The following is an 18,816-nucleotide window of genomic DNA, read 5'->3' on the forward strand; positions in this document are numbered from 1 at the left end:
TTATTTAAAAATTAAATTTTAAATAAAAAATACCTTGAATAAAAATATTTACCACGATATTAAGCGACCTAGCCTACAAAACCTAAATAAAAAACAAAAAGAAAAGAAAAGAAAAGAAAAGAAAAAACCCAGCCGTGATTCCTTCTCTCTCAACCGTAGCCTTTGTTCCACTAAAATCCTACTGCCCAGAACATTAAAGTCAGCCGCCTCTCTCATACGGTTTCTGTTATCACAGCAACTCCAATCACCCATATATTTCACAGCAGCTCCAGTCACCGATCAACTAATCCACCAGGTTTCTCCATCAGCGACACCCACAACCGCTCCAGCATCAAGCTCTCTCAGCCGCTGCTCCTCTTCGTCAGCACCAGCAGCACCCCACCACCAACCAGAACGTCTTCTTCTTTTCATTACTGCTTTAGTAAGCCTCAAGACTCCAAGGGGTTCCCTTTAATTTCCTTTATAATCAAACTCTCAATCTGAGGATTTTACTTGTTTATGTATTTGCTTATTGTGATTCTTTTAGCTTTGCTGTTTTGTTTCCTTATTCACCAACTGCTTCCTCGTTAAAATTCTTATACGGGTGCTTTTTGTCTCCAAAGCAAACGGGTGTTTTTATTTACTTTGCACTTTGTGCTGCCTAGCGTGTGTTTTTGTGTGCATGTGCAGTATAGAAACACTAGGTTTGGTTGATACAGTAATCTTGTCTCTTGTATTTTGTGCGCCTAGACTTGATGTTTTTATGTAATGTAATCGGATCAAGCAAAAAGTGTCTAGAGGAGAAGTGAGAATGGACTCTTGAGATGACGAAAAGAGAAGGATTTTTTTCTCCTCTGGTAAACGATCTGTCTAGGCTGGTTCTAGATTTTGAATTGTCATGCTTTAATGCTAGGCTACTTGTAGTTGTCTTAAGGTTATGATATGAACATTCATAAATGATAGTAATGATAGATTATTTTAATTTCTCTGTAAATAAAATGTTCCCCTAAAACCCTTGGAAGCTCACTGTTAGTTTGTTTAGGTATGGGAGGAATGGACCAACTTTTTATTGTTTTGACCCCAATAGTAAACCACTTTGTCATAAACCTATTCTTGGCCCTTAAATTTTTTTTTTCCCATGTTTTTTTTTTTAAATATGAAATTTCGAAATTTGTAAAAAAAGTTTGTTTTTTTTTCTTCAAAGAATCAATATGTGAGTAGTATAATCCTTAAAGGGGTTCAATTCCATAGAAGTTGAAACTTTGCGGTTTCAAAAATTATAAGGTTTTGTTTTTATTAAAGATCGGAAAAATCCTTCAAAAGGTTCTATTTAGAACTTCATAAAAATAAAATACAAATCGTGTAAGCAAGGGGAAGGGGTCAAAGCCTAATTTACCTTTTTTTCTGATTCCGCGCCTGAGTTTTTAAATTGAGGATGAGGCCATGTTATTAGGCTTGGATCCCAAATCACTATCTTATGTCCTAGAAACCTTTCCCTCTTACAATTAACACAGGCATAGTTTAGGCAAAACCTTAGCATACAAGTACAATAAGTATATTTTATCTTAAAAAATGAACACGAAACAACTTATCTTAGGTAGATTATTTTAGAGTGATTTAATCTTTTTTTGAACATAACCAGTTCTTTACCTAGAACCTTTAAAAAATTAGTTAGGGTTTTTAATTATTATAAAACTAGGTGGCAACTTCTTTTTCTTATTTTTACCTTTTTACATAATAGCTTTGCTGAGATATCCCCTGTGAAAAATTAAATTGTCTTCCTCAATGTCTTAAGAAATAGGCTAGTTCACACAATAAGACCATTTAATACTAATACTGCAAGATATTTTTTTGTTTCCATTTTACCCATTAGATTATAGATTGTTTCAAACTTCTATATACGAGATCATAATCTGTTACAAGTGCATTTGTATTATAAACATGTTGTAATAAAAAAATCAATTTCGGTTTTATGATGCATGAGACCAATTGAAATATGGTCCTTATTGATACTTTAGAACTACTATGTTGCATTTTGGACATTTAAATACATTAACAAAGACCCTAAGAATGAGCTGGGTCAAGGAAGGTGCTGCAAATATGGTATTTCTTTGCAAACATTGAAACTTTATAGTTTTCTATGTACGAAGTTTAAAACTTTGATTCAATCCAGCAAACTCCAATGCTACACCAACTTTGTGTGCTTCTTAATGCCATTTCCGCATATTGAAGAAACTTATGTTTTTTTAATTATGGGTTATGGTTTTTTGTCATTTGGATATTTGATACTTTTTTAATTATGGGTTATGGTTGTTGTCATTTGAATATTTGATACTTAATTTGTTTTTTGTATTTTGGATATTTGAATTATAGTTGTCAATTTGAACTTTTAAGCCTTTAAATTGTGATTTGCCTTTTGGATTAATTAAAAATTATGTTGAAATTGGGGTTGGAATTTGTGTTGAAATTGAGGCAGACTTAAATTCAGCTAGCTGAATCAGTTTCATGTAGTACATCATTGACCTAGTGGGTTGACGACTCAGGTTCTTCAGGCCACAACAAAACAGTCCACTCCCTCCCTAGAATAAGAAAAAGCACCAGCATCCATCCAGTACTACGCAGTCCCACAAAACCAAACACACGCACAAGCATGAATACCGACTCTCTCTTGTTTATCTCGACTGACAGATATGTTTCTCATCTTTTGCCTTCCAATTTTCTGCTTCCTATCAGGTGAATTTGGAACCCTAGCTTCCCCAAACTTGTTTTCAAAGCATTGAATGAATGGAAAATTATAGAATCGCAAGTGCAAGTTAATTGAAAAGAGTAGCAAATAGCAATGAGCATGGAGGCAGCGCAGAAAAAAACCCCTGCACAGATTGTCAGATTAGACAATGCCTTCAAAATGGTAACAAAATCCTTCTCTTTTTATGTTTTTTTATACTAAAGTTCTGCTTATTTTTATGTGTGGTTTTCCCCTTTCTTCCCTTACACTGGTCAGTTTTTCAACACCCTAGAAAGCATAAGAGAGAGACAGGCTTCAATGCTGTGATTCAATGTTTACCAATTTCAAGTTGCTGTTTATGGGAAATTTTTGAACAAGTAGAGCAGTCCACTATAGTCAGTGAAACAGAAACCCCATATTTTCCATGAATCATAAGGTTTGGTGATGATTTTTTTAGTAACCCTATCCTGTTCATAAGAAAATAGCGAAGGACATTGTAGATTCAGGAAGAAGTGGAGTATAGTTAGAATGAAACATTGACTTTCAATCTAGTGGAAGAGCAGCAGAAATTTTACCTCTTTTGTGTTTTGTTCTTCCTTTTGTTTCTTAACATTGCTGTGTGCAGGCTGGACAATGGGTCAATAACATGAGCAAGGCTGTAGAAGATGAACCAGCAGAAGTAGAATCAGAGGGCCGGCCTTCTAGGTAGTATAGCCATCTTTACATTTTCAATAGAGGATTTTGCTGCGTCATTATGAGCTGTATGTAAGAAATCTTTGCATGTTTTTTTTAGGCTCGGACTTGGTGCAAAAGAAGTTCCACGCCATTCTAAAGCTAGACTATCAAATGACCCTGTCGAAAGGAGGTTATATGCCAAGTTGGAAGCTGGAAAGAGAAGAGCTGCTAAAATTATTGAGGAATCCATTGTACCAGCTAGAGATTGTAACGAGGATGATGACAGTGACGGAGAATTAGAAAGCAGAACCAGTACATTTGCAAAGAAGAGACCAGGTCCTCAAGTACAATCTCTACAAGTTAAGAAGAAACAGAAGTAACTTGTTACCTTATCAAAGATCAAATGTAATGTTTGTGTTTTGTATCTGTTAAATCATTTGTCATGTGCAAATTTGATGGCTGCATATGTCCCCCCCCCCCCCCCCCCCCCCCCCCCCACAACTTAGAGAATTATCATAGCATCCTTTTGAAATCTCATGATCTTTGATTGGTGTAGCAAGCTGTAGGACTTGGTAGCTGGGAATCCTTCTTAGCTTAACATGGTCATAGACACTAGAATCTGTATAGTAGCTTGATGGGAATTGGTGTGAGATATTATGGGATGCGGACAATTTAAAAGGGATATGTTTTTGCTTTAAATTAATATTATTTTGATGTTTTTATATCATTTTAATGTGGTAATGTTAAAAATAATTTTTTTAAAATAAAAAAATATTATTTTAATATATTTCTAAGTAAAAAATATTTTAAAAAACACAAGTTGCATTTGGTTTGGTAAGACACCGAATGGGAAACTGGATGCAAGGCTTCTCGGTCTACAAGGGATAACTTCGAAAGAGCAGAGTTGTGGGCTTTTAGACGGATAGAGTTCTGCATGTTCTAGGGGAGAGTAACCAATGTGCTGGTTTTATAGCTGGTGTTGGATCTAGCAATCTGGATATCCGGCAAGTTTGGGATAGTCTCCTAATGTTTATGGATTCATCTTCGAAAGTTGCTGCTATGGGGATAGCCTTTAGATGTACCTAGTTTCAGTTCTACTTAATCTGAAGTACTAAGAAAAAGAAAGAAAAGAAGCGAGAGAAGCTTATGGTGGCTGGTGTGGCCTTGAATCTTTAACTCCCGCACTTATTGTTCAATCATCACTCTTAATCTTGCAGCAAAGATAGAGGACAGTTGGAACATTCACAGCAGTATTTAACAGTTTTACCTACAAATTTTTTTCGTCGGTATAAGATACATATTCCATCAGTAATTAATTTACCAACGAAATCACCGACAAAAATACTCCGTCAATGAATCTTTCATCGGTAATCTTTTGTCTGTCAGTAAATCCGTTGGTAATAAAAAAATATTATTACCAACGAATTTACTGACAGAACAGACGTGTCGGTAATAATATTTTTTTTATTACCAACAGATTTACCGACATAAATTATTTAAAACATTTTTTAAAAAATTCATTTTATAAAATTATAAAATAATAAAATAACATAAATCAACACTCTATAATATATACTCAAAATGCTTGAAAAAAAGAATAAGAAAATCAACTCAAACAAATTTGCAACAAATAAATAAAAAATAAATTCAACTAAAAAAATTCATATGAAAAAAATGAAGTTGCAATTGCTAAAAATTTAAAAATCCTATAAGTAAATCAACTAAAAATTGATCTCATATGAAAAAAAAAATCTCACAACAACATTTATACAATTATTAAGAACAAATACAATTAAAAATAAAATAAAAAACAAATATAGTGAAAAAAATCATTAAAAAAGAAGAAAAAGAAAAAAATCTTACCTTAATGTAGTTGCAAGTGAAGTTAAGGAGAGAAAAAAAATTTCGTAAAGCATATTAATTAAAAAAAAACTAAGAGGATAAAAGAAGAAAGAAGAAGAAGACATACCCGAGCATGGAGGAAAAGAAAAGGAGATGAGGAGAGAAAAGAAAAGAAAGAAATAGATATTGATGTTTTTAAATATAGTGAAGAAGAAGAAGAAGAAAAAGAAGAAGAAGAAGAATAATAATAATAAGAAATTAGTCTGTCTCTTGTGAAATAAGGGGATTCAGGCTTTTTATTGGGGCGCGTTAGCGACGGATTTACCAATGGATAATTGAATATTAATATTTTTTAATTATTCCGTCGGTAAATTCATCGGTAATATTTAATTTAAATTTTCAATTTCGTTAAAAGTTTTCAGAAACCGCCAACAATTACCAATGATTTTTCAATCCGTCGGTGATTTCGTCTGTAATATTTAAATGAAAATTTAAAAATTAATTGAATTTTTTCAGAAAACCGCCAAATAACACCGATGACTTTTCAATCCGTCGGTGATTTTGTCCGTAAAGAACAACAATTAACAGTGCAATTGAAAAGTGAACAATTCTGGAGCTCTCTGGAAAATACCAACGGAAAATTCCTTCTGTGATTCCCTTTATAATTGACATGATGAACAATGTTCACAGTTTACCAATGAATTTACTGACGGAATTTATTCCGTCGGTAATTCTGTCGGTAAAAATAACACATTATTATTATTTTTTTTGCTTTGTTTTAATTTTGTTTCCCACGGTAATTCCCTCGGTATATACAGAGGGAATATTTTCATTGGTAAAATCTCTCAAAAATTTACCAACAAAAATATTCCCTCGATATTTCTGTTTATAGTTATCGATTTTCTGGTAGTGATTGAATTCCTTGATGCATGGTCTCCCTATGGTCTATCCATAGTAATTCAAGCCACATGCATTATGGGCACTATGACTGGGTTTGCTTCTTTGCCCGTTTTCATCATACTACTCGGCTGCTTGCAACCACAAATAAGAATCACATGAAGTCCTTTTCCTCATGATAGTCGTTTGCGTCGCTCCCCCATGGCACCAAACGGCCAACAATTAGTAGAGTTATAACTGGGCTGGAGCCTGAGAAATTAGTTAGTATAGTTTGAGAAGAACAGGAACTTGATTCGTTGATAAAAGCAAGCCTAAATCCAGTTCTTATTGCTTTGTCTCTGAAATCTTTAAGTTTAGGTGGAAGACATCTCAAGGACGTGAAAACGAGTTTTGAATGTTATATAGTAAATATTACATGACACTCGCAAGATGAAGTCTTCGAAAGTTAAAACGAGTGCTAACCAATTTAGGAAAGGCAAAAGGAAACAGAAGGCAGAATTTTAAGAGAGCAGAAGAAATCCGAGTGAATAATCGTGCATAACTGTTAATTTGATCTTCTAATGTGACTGTTCCATTTATATGAATTAATAATTTGATTCTCTGATGGACCTTTCCAGCGTTATCTTCCATTCAACTAATGATGCTTTTCGCCTTCTCTTGGGTCTTCTGAGTCCTCTTCTACTATCTCACTTACTAGTTCCTTCTGACCCAAAATCCTCACTTTCTTACAGGCTGCTTAATATTGCTTTCATCCATTTAGTACTGGCCTCTCTTCAAAACTTCTCCTTCAGTATTTTCATTCAATGAGTTCTTAATTTCCAAATTGTGTTACTGTCCATTAAAAATATATATCCATGGGAGCTTCAACACACATTAAGATATACAAAAATTTCTTTAATATAGAATGTTGATTACAGCTTTAAGCACAAGTTAATAGCTATGCTGCTACTGTAGCACTTTGCAGTTTGTGATTGTGTTTGCAAGATCATTCCAAATTGATGAACTTCTGGGTGTCCTCAGTCAACGTCATAGTGGAACCCTTGGATTCCTAACAAAAAATATATATTATTTATGAAATCTACAAGGTTCACATGATCCGAGGAGCCCATGATCCAAGAGATCCTTTTCAAGTTACTAAATATAGCTCGAATCTCCCGTTAGACATTCTCTTTTAAGAAACACCACATTTCTACAGTTATGACACTCGCATGTGATATGTTCTTGCTTGCTTCTTTTTGTGAAGAACTGAGCAAATGTTTCGGAAAAATTAAAGACAAGGGAAGATAAGGAAGCATGCACCTTTTGGCTCCAGGATTGATTCTTATCGTCGGTCTCAGTTCAAACTTTACAAACTTGTTTTTCTTTTTATTACAAAGGAAAGGCTCTCGAACTCGAGATCTCCTGGGAAGAAGAGAAGAACCCTACTGTCTGTTGAGATACATGCTCATTGTCTTTACAAACTTGTTTAATTAACCGAGTGAGAGATATCACTTTAAGTGGTGTTTGCCATTCAAGTATTGTGGCTTTCTGGGTGCTATTTAAATTAAATGGCAGTCATCTGGCATTGATTGCCAAAGCAATAAATGGACGATGTAACAAATAAAAAAAATAATTAAAAAGAAAAGGGAAAAATCTGCTGATATCCAACCTTGTACATGCAGCTCTTATATATTTATATCTGTGCAATATTTGATCTCACTTCGCAGGGGGAGGTTTTACTTGAGACGGGGACATTAACATGTACAAGATTAGACTGTGGAGAAACACTTCGGGTGTCAGTTTGCCAAGTTGATATTTTTTTTAATATAGGATGCCTGCTCTTCTATGAAATCAAAGTCAGCCTCTCGAGGCATTTGCTTCATCTACCACCCTCATACACACCAGTACAATTGTGCCACGTGTACTAAACAGCGACACTGTGTATTAGCCTCCGGGGCTGTTACACACCACCAAAATCTTCCTTGACGGCACCGGATCCACTAAGCCTGCCTGTCTCATGTGCTTGAGTGCATACACATTTCCAAGACTTCCATTCCCTTAACGGTTGTGCACCTGAAACAAACTTAAGCCTCCATTCTTGCTCTTGGGGTGCACTCAAATTTCCTATACTACTTTCTTAATTGCTTTCAAACTCAACAGGAGAGAGAACCAGTGAAAGGTTAGGCAGTTTTATGAAGCCTATGAAGTTTGAAGCAATCTGGTATATATGGAGACAGGATGGAAGGAACATGCTGAGATATCACCAAGTTGTCCTCGGTGTGGTTCCTCAAATACTAAATTTTGTTATCACAACAACTACAGTTTAACACAACCGAGATACTTCTGCAAAGGTTGTAGAAGGTATTGGACTGAAGGAGGATCCCTACGAAACGTGCCTGTTGGTGGTGGTTGCAGGAAGAATAGAAGAGGAAAGTCAATGAGGCTATCAACAGATGTTCACTCTAAGATTTCAGGTTATGGAGGCTTGTCTAATAACTCTATTAGACATCCATTTAGCCATAAAGGAATTTCCTCCATGGAGTCCTCTAGCTCATCGATGATTCCTGATGGTTCTCATATTGATCTCGCACTTGTTTATGCAAAGTTCTTGAATCCACAGCAAGATTCCAAGAGTGGTTTTGAAGTGCCTGAATTTAGAAGCGAGTTTGATCCATATCTCGAATTCCCTAACATTCCGAACTCGTATTTGGAATCAAGTGCTCAATTACCGGAAGAAAATGGTCTTGCTGGATCCCTCACCATCTCTGACTTTTCGACAGGAGTTCCTTTGAGTGACAATGATCACTTGATGTACTACTATAGTCTAGACTCAGCCCACAAGCACCAAGATCACCAAGATAGGACTCAACAATGTACAAGTCATGAAACAAGCAGCTTCCACTTGCCACCATTGCCAGGACAAGACACAGTCTCTCAAGACATACTTTGGTCAAATTCTCACATGATGGATAATCATAGCCTGGAAATGTCTCCACAACCAGTTCTTGGACCTGACACTCAAGATCCTAATCTATTGTTTGGTAACTGGAGTCCCTTTGATATGTCTAGCGATGATACTTTCTCAAGGTCTTGATAAAATGTGTTCATTGCTTTTTTCCTTTGCTATACATGCATATCACTGTATAGGACCCGAAATAATCTACATATACAAATATGTATATGTTATCCGTGTTTATATTAATGGCACCTGTAACTGGGCTTTGTTTACTCCACTCACGAAAGTAATTATATATTGAAGCTTCAAAAATGTTGCTCCAGTTAGAGATGTATCTTCTTCTTCTTCTTCTTCTTCTCCTTGTTCGTCTTCTTGTTCGTCTTTTTTTTTTTGAGATAAATTAAAAACAATTTAGTCATTTTATCAGCACAACTCCTAAGTTTACCTTGATTCTACTCAACTAAACGTATGTTAAATCCAAACTAGTTGAGGTCGACTACATGGGTTTAGTTTCTTCTGTGATCAATTCTTTTTCAAGGTTGAACTGCACGTGCATGTGCATGTGTAAATTGATGCGGTCCTAGCTAATTCTTTATCATTTATATTCAGTTATTATTACAATAAGATCACACTAAAGGAATTGATATTTCGACAGGAAGCCAGTATGATCAGTTTCAAGTTTCTGATACGTGAAAGATTTTAATTATAATTACCGGTTATAGTTTGAAAAATTATACTTTACATCTAGATCTATAAAAACTTTTAAATCTAAAAAATAACTAAACTACCCTTTATATATATATATCAAATTAAAATCTTCATGTGAGGAAAACCTTTTTCTTTGTAAATTTTCAAAACCCTAAATTGATCAAAACCTAACATGTCTCTTTTTTTTTTGAAAGTCTCTCTCATCAAACCTTAGCCGCAGATCTACCATGATCCAACTTGTATGTTAAGTGAAGTAATGGTTTTCATGGCATTGATAAGCAATTAGGAAGAGGATAATCATAATGATGTAAATCAATTTGACCCCACATAATCCTATTTGGATTTTATGGTAACATAGAGAAGTTGAACTTCCATGTTTTTGAATTCTTGAATTGAAAGTACATGTGGGTTGTTAAGTTTTAATTACTTTGTCATTTAGATTATTATCTTTTATGGATTTGGTGGAGTGGGATTCGACAATCCAGTTGAGTTTCATGGTGATTGTCATTAAGGTAGCTGGAACTTGCAAACATAACAATTAGTGAGTTTTAAAATTTTAGTTGTTTTTATGTCTATGTTTTTGCTAAAATGCTGGATGCACTAGGCATGAAAGTGTGAGCTATATTGGTTGAATTTTTTAAGATTTCTAAGGCTATGGTTGTGTGTATATTTGCAATTAACTTGAGTTAATGTGTATGTGGAATGATAATTTGACTACTAATTATGATAAAAACACCAAGTATAAGAAATTAAATCAAGGTTTTATTATGAAAGCAAATGATTTAATTATAGAAAGGTGATAAATAAAAAAAAAATAAAAAGAAAAATTTAGTGACCAATTAGAGGTGGTCGAGACTCCTAAAGAATGAATCTTATTATGAAATTTTCCATACCCATGCCTCAGCCTAATTCTAAGCTAATTAGATGTTTCACCCGAGATTCAAGGTCTTGAATTCCAATTTGAATCCAACTAAACCTATGGTATTGACATAGTCAAGGTTGATCATTCCCTTATTAATTGATGTGCTGTCATTTCCTTTTAATTATCCAAACACTAGTGCATAGCTGTGATGATCCATGTGTCAATATCTTCCCATTTACACAATCTCCACCACTGAATGAGCATTATCCTAATAACTTTATTCTCGAAGCTTCAGTCCCTTGTGTGCTGCTAATTATGTTAACTGTTACATCCATTCCCTCTTTGAGATCCTTGACCTCAAAGTTGGGATGGGCTGAATATATCCACTTTTAATCTACCTACATTGTATCCTCATTGGTTTGCCTTTGGTATTGTACTAGGAACTTCTTTGTGACACCCTTTCAAGTTTTTTCTCCCTCTGCTTCAAGATATGTTTGGGTAATAGGTTGGGAACTCTTTCCCAAAATGGTGGCAGCTTTGATGCCATGGGTTCTGTAGTTTTTAGTCTCTTTTTTAGCAATGAAACATTAAAGTTATGATACACTTCGATCCTTTCAGGAAACTTCAGATGATAAGTAACACTCTTAATTTTTTTTTTCTCTACTTTGAATGGCCTATAATATTGATGAGCTAACTTCTTCTTTCTTTGTTGTCGTATACTCATTTAGCGATAGAGTTGTAATTTCATGTATACCCATTCTCCTACCTCAAACTCTTGCTTATTGTTTATTTATCAGTTTGTTCTTTTTGTTGATTTTGTGCTTTAACTAGGTTGACCTTAATGTTGTGTAAAATGATTGTTTTGTTTTTTAGGTGCTTTTCTACAGCTTGATTACGTGTGAGACCAAGAACATAATTGATTAGGCTCGGGGTTTCATAACCATATAGTGCTTAAAATGGGGTGGTTTTTAGGGACGCGTGATAATTAGTGTTATACCACCGCTCGACCATAGTGATCCATTGTGATCAGGTTTTAAGGTTATCTCCTATGAAGCATCGTAAGTAGTTCTCTAAGGTTTTCTTGGTAACCTGAATATGCTCATTAGTTTAGAGTCGGCCCCTTATACTTTGAACAATTCTTACTAGAATCTACTAGTAAAGATAGAATCCCTATCCAAAACTATATTTTCTGGAAGCCTATATAACTCTATGACATTCTGAGCAAAGACTAGGGTAACCCTTGAAGTTGTGTAAGGATGAGTAATAGATATAAAGTGAGCATACTTTGTTAACCTGTCAATCACCATAAGTATTATTGAATACTTATCAGAGGGTTGCAACCTTTCAATAAAATCCATGGAAATGGATGACCAAGGTTTTGCTGGTATTGGCAAGGGTTTTAACAACCTTGATGGTTTGGTTTTTCAATTTAGCCCTTTAACAAGTGTTACACTATCGAATGTAATCCTTTACATCTGTCTTCATGCATCCCCCTTGGTTTGTACTTCTGAAGACCATTTACCCGATGTCAAACCTGCATTAAACCTCATACACCTTCGTACCACACTCAAGTTTTTCTCATGCATTCTAGCAAGTCCATAGGCTACTACTAAAGTTAGTGGTTAAGTATTCTCATGTTTAGCTTGACTTCATCCTTCAATTCACCTAAAAAAACAACTCAACCAATGTCCATTTAAAAGACCTCTTACCCTGTTAGATAATAATTCAAATTGTGATTTGTAATTCTCCATAATTGTTGTCTATTTAAGATTGATCAATGTTTTTATTAGGTCATCATTCCAAACTGAATCTATAAAGCCTTAATGAATGGTTCCTAACTAGTTAATGCCCATGTCTTCTCCATCTTTTAAAACCATGCTATAACTTTCCCTTCCATGTGAAAGTTTGCCATAAATATCCATTGGTGTGGTGGTGAGTTGTGAAAGTAAAAAAAAATAAAATAAGTAGCCTTATTTACCCAACCCAAAAGATCTTTTTATTGAACTTATTACGATGATGTCTGTTAACAAATTTCAATAGAGTGTTTGGTAGAGATTCCATTGGTCTTTTCCTTTGAATCTTGACAAACTGATCAACCTTTACTGATATGATATGTTTTGTAGTTGTTAAACCAGCTTCTCCAACACTCGTTGTTGAGATAGTTGATTTTGTTGTTTCTCCTCCTATAGATGTTTCATCATGGCCACTGTTACCAACAATTAAGATGTGCGAGTACCATTTGCCATTATAGGAGTGTTATCTCTGATACCAAATTTGCAACAATATTGAGTTAATATGTATGTGGAATGGTAATTTGGTTTCTAACTATAAGAAAAAACCTAGTAAAAGGAACTAAATCAAGGCTTTATTATGGAAGCAAATGATTTAATTATAGAAAGGTGATAAATAGAAAGAAAATCAAAAGAAAAATTTAGTAACCAATTCAAGGTGGCCGAGCTTCCTAAAGAATGAATCTCATTCTAAAATTTTCTATATCCATGCATGTGCCTAATTCTAAACTAAATAAATATTTCATCTGAGATTTAAAGTCTTGAATTCTAATTTGAATCCAACTAAACCTGCGATATTGACATAGTCAAGGCTTAACCATTTCCTCCTTAATTGATGCATTATTGTTTCCTTTTAATCATCCAAATGCCAATGTATAATTGTGATTATCTAGTATCAACATCTTCCTTCCTATGCAATCTCCATCATTGGATGAGCATTATCCCAACAACTTTATTCCCGAAGCTTCAGTCCTTTGTCAAAAGGAAGAAGATGAAGAGGAGTGTGTGTGTACGGGGAGGGGTTTTTTAGTCATTAAATAGATTATAATGACAATCCTTTAAATAATCATATATTTTTTACTTATTTTGAAAAGGATGTTAAGTATTAGTGCGTGTATAAAATTCAGGATGTAAAGTGTAATTTTTAAAACTATAAAGGATAATCACAATTTGGACCAAACTACATAATTTTAAGGGTGATATTTCCTTTTATGTTTATTTGAGTACTTGATGTGTTAGATATATATTGTTGTTGATAATAATTACTGGTGGTGTTTTTTTTTTTTTAATTATTGAACTACCTAGTGGTTGCAAGCCTTACACCATCCTTTAACTAATTTCAAGAGTTCATACCGAGAGGGTATAAAATAACAATCGAGTATTGATCCTCATTCATATCAATAATATTGCTTTATTAATGAAAAATTACATTGATTTAATTTTTGAGTGAAAGATACTCTTTGTTTATTATGCTTTCCTCTCTGATTTTTGAATTTCTTGCTTTGTAGGTAATGAAATCCTAAGTTATTGAAGATAACATATAATTTATTAATCAACAAATATAAAGCTAGAATGCAAAGGGAAATTAGACATCTATTATTAAAAAATTAAGATAGCATATCATTTTTTAACATAACTAAACATGTACTCCATTCTTGGCACACTACTTTATACTTGTTTATCCCATCTAATTTTAGTAGCCAAGCTTTCAATACTAACGAGCTTTTTTTTCTTACAATAGGAGTCATTTTGAAAAAAAAAAAAAACAGGTTTTCTTGGGTGACATGGTGATTAAAGAGTACAATTTTGTAAAATCAAACCCCTTCTAATATTCTTAGTTCTTTTAAGATTTGTTTTTCATTTTTTTATCCTTACAAATATTGGGGTGTCTGTTAGTTTCTTTGTGTCCTACATTATCAGATCGGGCATAGAATTTGATTAGAATTAATCAATCATCGAGTAGCTAAGGAAAATAAAGCAAAACTATGAAAATGGTTTTAAAACATAATTGAGTACTATAACTATAAATTGCTATCTGAAGAATTTTCTTTCTTTTTTCTACTCATTATTTAATTAATGAGTAATTGGTTTTATAATAAAGATCATTGTCCACTTGATTAAAAAATCTTATTCCACCTATTGTCTACACCATATAATTTTTTAATAAAAATTCATAGCTTCAATTGTTAGATGTTGTTAGAAACAAAAATACACAAAGTATTTGGACCTCTCAAGCTTTATTGATTGATATTCAACTCTTAACACATTTTTTTCTAGCATACAATGCTCTTGTATTTTAAATAGACAAATTATAAAATAGACTTAAAATATCATAATCCAACAAGGATTATAAATACTAGTTTACTAAGGATTCTAATCCTATTTCATCTAGGATACTAATTCCTAACTTACATGGAAACTTGATTTAAATAATTATTAAAGCCCTCCCTTAAACCAAGTTCCTCAAATTTCTTCATGCACATCATCTTTTTAAATTTCAAGAACAAATCAATTTTAAGAGTGTTTATGAAAATGTTAGCAACTTGATCTTTAGACGAACAAAACTTGGCCATTATTTTTTTTTCTCACCAAATAAAAAATGTAATGGTTTTTTATGTCAATATGTTTACCTTGACCATGAAACACTGGATTCTTTATTAATGCAATAATATTTTCATTGTTATAAAAGATCTTTGTTAACTTGTTTTGATAATGTTGTAACTCACTAAGCTTTATTCTCAACCACATAGTTTGAGTAACATAACTTCCAACTACAATATACTCTGTCTCAGCAATAAAAAGAGCAACCATTTGTTTTTTTTATGACGAGGAAAACACACTAGAACTAAAATGAAAAACATAACCTAAAGTACTTTTTCTTTTTTCAATGTCACCAGCCCAATCATTATCTATATATCCAACAAGTTCCATTTTATTAGCACAAGAATAAAAGATGCCATCATTTTGCATACCTTTGACATATGTTAAAATATGTTTTGTTACTTGCAAATGAGATTGACATGGAGTCTTCATAAATCTACTAACAATGCCAACACCATGTACGATGTCAGGTTGAGTAGCAGTCAAATATCACAAACTTCCCACCAATATTTTAAAATTGGTTGAATAAACCAAACCACCATTACCATCTTTCATAATATTCAATCTTTCTTCCACTAGAGTTAAAATTTGATTACTAGATTCCATTTTGAATTTTTTTTAGCACATCACTAGTATACTTATTATGTGAAATAAATATATCATCCTTTGTTTTTGTAACCTCAATACCAAGAAAGTAAGATATTAAACCCATGTCTATCATCTCAAACTAAGCAATCATGGCTTCTTTAAACTTTATCATCAACCATAAATTGTTACTAGTAAAAATTAAATCATCCATATATAAGCATACAATAATAATATCTCCACTTTAAGTTGATATATAAAATATGCTCATAAGGACACTTATGAAAGCCATACTCAAGAAAATAAGAATCAATACGAGTATAGTATGCTTTAGAAGCTTGTTTCAAACTATACAAGGCCTTATTCAATTTATAGACCTTATTCTTTTCCCCTCTCTTTATAAAAGCCTAGAGATTGTTCAATATAAATCTTTTCCTCAAGTATATAATTCAAAAAGGCAGATTCCATATCCATTTGATAAATACACCAATGATTTTATGCAGCAAGAGAAATAATCATATGAACAGTATCAAGTCTAGCAATAGGAGGAAAAACCTTAAAATAATCAATACCTAGTTTTTGTTTGTAGCTTTTTGCCACCAGTCTTGTTTTAAAGCAATCCACCAATCGATTAGGCTTGTACTTTGTCTTGTACACCCACTTGACTCCAATTGGCCTTTTATTTTAAGAAAGAGTGACAAGTTCCCAAGTATTTTTTTTTAATGGCCTGAATTTTTTTCATTCATTACACGAACCTAACAATCATTAGTGGCAGCTTCTTGGTATGAAATATGATCACAATTAACAAATATAGCAAAATGCATTACATCATCATCATAAAAAATTTCATTGTCATTCCCAAGAACATAATCTTGCAATTGTGTAGGCAAACAATGTTGACGTTGTGGATGACTAGAAGGTTATGCACAAATAGGTGTTAAAGGTTATATAGTTTGATACTTCATTGGCACATCATTGTAAACTTCAATTAGCAATGACAAAGATTTTGCTTCTGTTGTAACCTAATTTTGGACCCTTTTTGTTTTTTTTATTTAATAATAAAGGGGTTAAAATATGAAATTAAAATACCAGGGGTTTGAATGCAAGGATTCAGAAACTTCAAGGACCAGATTAGAAATAGCCATTTCCAACCCCAAAACAGCACCGTTCCAATCAGGCACGGTTCTTCGTCTACATCTTTAAGCACCGAAAGCCTGCCTGCAAAGAAGGAAAGGAAAATGTGAAACCCCAACATCCTAGTCCTATCAAAACACAGAAGAGCAATCTTTATCTTCATGATGATCACAACCCCGCGAGATAAGAATTGGACTTTGCGTCCGAGTCCTAGCAGGAATCGTCTCCCTCAGCCGTGCTTATCAGGAGGAGAGATGTTAGGCTGAGGGAGAAGAAGATTGATCTCTATAAATACCCAGCAATCGACAAAGCAGATGAGGAGAAAAAAGGAGAGAAAAAAAAGGAAAAACAGAGAGAAAAAAAAGGTAGAAAGGAGGAAAAAACAGGGGAGACGACATAAGAATCTCTGTTATAGAATCTTTCCTTTTGCCTAACCAGTCCCGTGTCATAGAATCTCTGTTGACCAGTTAAGGTTCCTAGTGACTATAATACTAGGTGACGACTCCTCGAACAAGACATTTTCCTCTTATATGTTTTTTTTTCCATGAGATTTAATTTTTAAGAGGTCACCACGATCTTATTTAGTTGATCATTCTCAAATCCAATCTTCAATAAAAGTAACATCTCGATTTATGCTCACTTTTTGTTGCTGCCACTAACTTAACAAATTAAAAAAAAACCTCGTTGAAACGTGATATTTGCAACTAATTTTGATGTGAAGAAACTTGTTGTTAGTTCAATTTGTTTGTTGTTGCTGCCCTGTAATGAACCAATTGTTGATTGATTACGCGATTCAACCAGCTGCAAGGAATCGCTCAAAGGGTCTGCTGTGTAAACTAATTAAGGGCTCATGATTTGAGGGTTGCTGCTTCAAGGAAACTAAAGCTATTGCTTTTTTTATTTTTAAGAGAGAAAAGGGCTATTGTGTTTTTTCCACTTAATTAATACAGACTCTGATATCAATTGTTAAAAATAAAATACACACAAGTATTTGGATCTCACACATTTTTGGATCTCACACATTTTTTCTAGCATACAAGACCCTTGTATTTATATAGAGAAATTATAGGATACACTCTCTCAGACTAAGAATTCTAAATCCTATTTCATCTAGGATATTAATTCCTAACTTACATAGAAACTTAATTTAAATAATTAGTAACAGATGTCCTAATGATAATTTTTCGATATCCCATATGCTTCATATATATTAGATCACATCACCAAAAGTAAACCGTGGAAAAACCTCAAGTAATGGCGGGCACTGGTGCTAGTTATAACCACGAAGACTAGCAACACCAGCACCGGCCGCCAGTCGACCATGTTGTAATAACTTGTAAAAGTAGCACAAGGGCTACCAAGACAAACCAAACTAAATTAAGCCATTCATCTAATGCTGCATCAACCATTGATTGTCTCTCAATTAAGTTATTTTCACTAAGAAATTATTTTCTCTTTCAACTGTTCTTTCTGATTTCTGGTAGTTTCAATGGCGGATTAAAACAACCACATTGATGCATATATTGCCTTTCTTTGGCCCATGATAGAGCCTCGAGGGTTTGACCTTCATATATATATATATGGACCCCCCATTTATGTTAATTAATTACCAATCTTCCTATTCCTTAAACTTTAATATTTCTGGATTGACCCTTTACCTCCATTAAAAGAAAAGAAGCAAAAATAAAACTCCAAGATTTTAAAGGGGAACTTGACGGTCCTCATCCATCAACTAGGCAGTGCAAATTTTATAAACCACATAAATATACGTTGGTCTTCATAAGCATGCTAGCTAGCTTGAATCTTGAAGACTTCAATTATTCAACTACAGATCGATCAAACTTCTTCTTAGTGTATTAATTTAATTCACGATTCACATTCAAGGTTAGGTAGGCAAAATCGATATAATTTTACTCCCTCTTAACACCGTTCCTGCAAATGCATCACATGATCCAAGAAATTAAGTAAGTAACGCCCACAATCATATGCTTCTTCTAGGATTTATCATTGATCTACGCGCTACACAGTTTGATAAAATCAAATGTTTGAATTTTTTTCTAACAAATTATATTAGTGTTACGGT

The 18,816-nt window shown here is 33.5% G+C and overlaps 2 protein-coding genes across 3 annotated transcripts; both read left to right on the plus strand.

The window, feature by feature from the left end:
- The first annotated feature begins 97 nt into the window (after window positions 1–97).
- LOC7488087 (uncharacterized) lies at window positions 98–4,106 on the plus strand. 2 transcript variants are annotated; one of them, XM_024587257.2, is made up of 4 exons: window positions 98–443; window positions 2,713–2,887; window positions 3,330–3,409; window positions 3,498–4,106. In XM_024587257.2, the coding sequence occupies exons 2-4, from the start codon at window positions 2,819–2,821 to the stop codon at window positions 3,757–3,759; spliced, it is 411 nt and encodes a 136-aa protein (XP_024443025.1). In that variant the 5' UTR covers window positions 98–443; window positions 2,713–2,818; the 3' UTR covers window positions 3,760–4,106. The 2 variants fall into 2 exon arrangements, with proteins under 2 accessions (XP_024443025.1, XP_002322782.1); XM_002322746.4 differs by having other exon boundaries at window positions 98–421.
- A 3,339-nt stretch (window positions 4,107–7,445) lies between these two features.
- On the plus strand, window positions 7,446–9,343 carry LOC7488088 (dof zinc finger protein DOF3.5). Its single transcript, XM_024587112.2, has one exon. The coding sequence runs from the start codon at window positions 8,325–8,327 to the stop codon at window positions 9,189–9,191; it is 867 nt and encodes a 288-aa protein (XP_024442880.1). The 5' UTR covers window positions 7,446–8,324; the 3' UTR covers window positions 9,192–9,343.
- The last annotated feature ends 9,473 nt before the right edge of the window (window positions 9,344–18,816 follow it).

The sequence above is a fragment of the Populus trichocarpa genome, chromosome 16 (assembly GCF_000002775.5).
Source record: "Populus trichocarpa isolate Nisqually-1 chromosome 16, P.trichocarpa_v4.1, whole genome shotgun sequence".
Classification (NCBI taxonomy): Eukaryota; Viridiplantae; Streptophyta; class Magnoliopsida; order Malpighiales; family Salicaceae; genus Populus; species Populus trichocarpa.

Excerpts from the sequence above, each read along its gene's own strand:
- LOC7488087 (XM_024587257.2), top strand. The coding sequence starts at position 2,819 with ATGAGCATGGAGGCAGCGCAGAAAAAAACCCCTGCACAGATTGTCAGA. Across the intron at positions 2,888-3,329 it reads TAGACAATGCCTTCAAAATG|GCTGGACAATGGGTCAATAA; the intron begins GTAACAAAATCC and ends TGCTGTGTGCAG. Across the intron at positions 3,410-3,497 it reads TCAGAGGGCCGGCCTTCTAG|GCTCGGACTTGGTGCAAAAG; the intron begins GTAGTATAGCCA and ends TGTTTTTTTTAG.
- LOC7488088 (XM_024587112.2), top strand. The coding sequence starts at position 8,325 with ATGGAGACAGGATGGAAGGAACATGCTGAGATATCACCAAGTTGTCCT.